We start from the raw sequence: 1,591 nt of genomic DNA on the forward strand, positions 1-1,591 counted from the left end.
CCGTCCCACCCCTTTGAAACTGCTGAGGTCTAGACGCCACAGCCCGGACTGTTTTCCTACAGAACATGCACTGGTGCCCAGGCTCCACAGATGCCCACCATCTGTCCCTGAGGACAGGCAGGGAGGCGTGTGTCTGAATCCTGCGCCTGCCCTGTGTGGAGGTGCCTTCCTCACCAGACCCTCTTGTTTCCCCCAGGTGACGTGAACGTTATCCAGCCCAACTATCCCGCAGCAGCCCGAGACTTCCTCCGGACCTTCCGCAGTGGGCTGCTGGGTCCAGTGATGCTGGACAAGGATGTCCTGCAGAGCCCCCTGGTGGCAGGGCCCTGAACTGGTCCAGCTGGCAGCGGCCTGGCTCCTGCCTGGCCCTTGGAAGATGTGGGGTGTCCCGGACCTTCACAGCCCAGAATCTGATGCTGGGACTCCCCTTCCCAGAGGCTTCATGCTGGTCACCGTCCAATCAGGTCTCTATTCCCGGAAGGAGCCCATGCCTCCTGCTCCACAGCCTGGCCAGCTGTTGGTTGTCAGGGACTGCCTGGGGGCTGGACATCAGGGCTGACGACGTCCCTAAGCTGTCCCTGAGTGCCTCAACTGTGCACAGTAGCTCTTCGGGATAAGATGACGTTTTCTCAGGAGGAGGTGAAAGTACAGTCTGTATTTTAAAAATCTCAAAAGGCCGGTCTCTGCTCGTGGCTCATTTGTTGTGCACCAGTAGCACCTTGGGCCCTCGTGTTAAGATCTCTCACCAAAAAAACACAAAAAACGGGATGTGAACTGCTTAGTAAGTAAGGGCTCTTGTAGTAGGGCCTTGGTAGTGCCCTGGGTCCTGCAGTAAAGAAGAGTCTATTTGCCAGCGGAGTGTTTATTTCACGACACGACTAAAATGTGCACACAAAATGGACAGGAGGTTCCAAGTAGCTGTGGCCGTACCTAAGAACTGTTCCCTTGGTGCCCTGGGGGCTGCCCTGTTCATGGCCAGCTGCGTGCAGGCTGGGAGTGTCGCTGGTGTGGTCAAAGGGAACCCCAGGGCTTCCCACCACCCCCAAGCACCTTCTAGCTAACAAGACAGTGGGACTTTTTCCCGGGGAACTTTACCTGCCAGGCTGCATTCCAGAAAAGGGCCCAGGGAAAGGGGGTGGGGTGGATCTGGTCTGCAGCTCTGCCCCTTCTGTGTCCAATGTGGGTGGCCTTCCTGGAGCCACCGGAGTCTCTGCCAGGCACCTCCCCTCCTGAAGGTGCCCATGCCGGCACATACTCCCTAACCTGGGATTACCCACCCTGGGTGCCGTCTGCCTCCTGCTGGGACCCTGACCAGTAGGGCAGGAAGCACTCTAGCATGTGACTGTGCCAGATGCGGATGGGCTCTGGGAGTCAGGCCGGTGTGGGGTGCCATGCAGCCTGTGAGGGTGTCTCAGAGGCCGGGCCTACGCCCCTGGCCCCTCAGGTAGAACCAAGTTGGCCTGAGGCATGGCCCTGATGTGTCTCTCTGTGCTGCCTGCAAGAGTACAGTGGCAGAATGGTCACACTGCCCCTGAGGCCCAGGGCAGGGCCCGGCCACGGCCTGCTGGTCTTTGGTTGCATCAGATTTGGT

General features: G+C 59.0%; 1 protein-coding gene across 6 annotated transcripts in view; it reads left to right on the forward strand.

The window, feature by feature from the left end:
- Positions 1-851, forward strand: part of MTG1 (mitochondrial ribosome associated GTPase 1) — a 15,001-nt gene extending 14,150 nt beyond the window's left edge. For 3 of the 6 annotated variants that reach the window (XM_077763024.1, XM_077763025.1, XM_077763026.1), the window contains exon 11: positions 197-851. In XM_077763024.1, coding sequence (XP_077619150.1) covers positions 197-330 — 134 coding nt within the window. In that variant the 3' untranslated portion in view covers positions 331-851. The remainder of the gene's footprint in view (positions 1-196) is intronic. The other 3 variants (XR_013334838.1, XM_077763028.1, XR_013334837.1) reach the window with 2 other exon arrangements.
- Positions 852-1,591: the final 740 nt, after the last annotated feature.

This window comes from Crocuta crocuta, unplaced genomic scaffold, assembly GCF_008692635.1.
Source record: "Crocuta crocuta isolate KB4526 unplaced genomic scaffold, BGI_CrCroc_1.0 scaffold466, whole genome shotgun sequence".
Taxonomy (NCBI): Eukaryota; Metazoa; Chordata; class Mammalia; order Carnivora; family Hyaenidae; genus Crocuta; species Crocuta crocuta.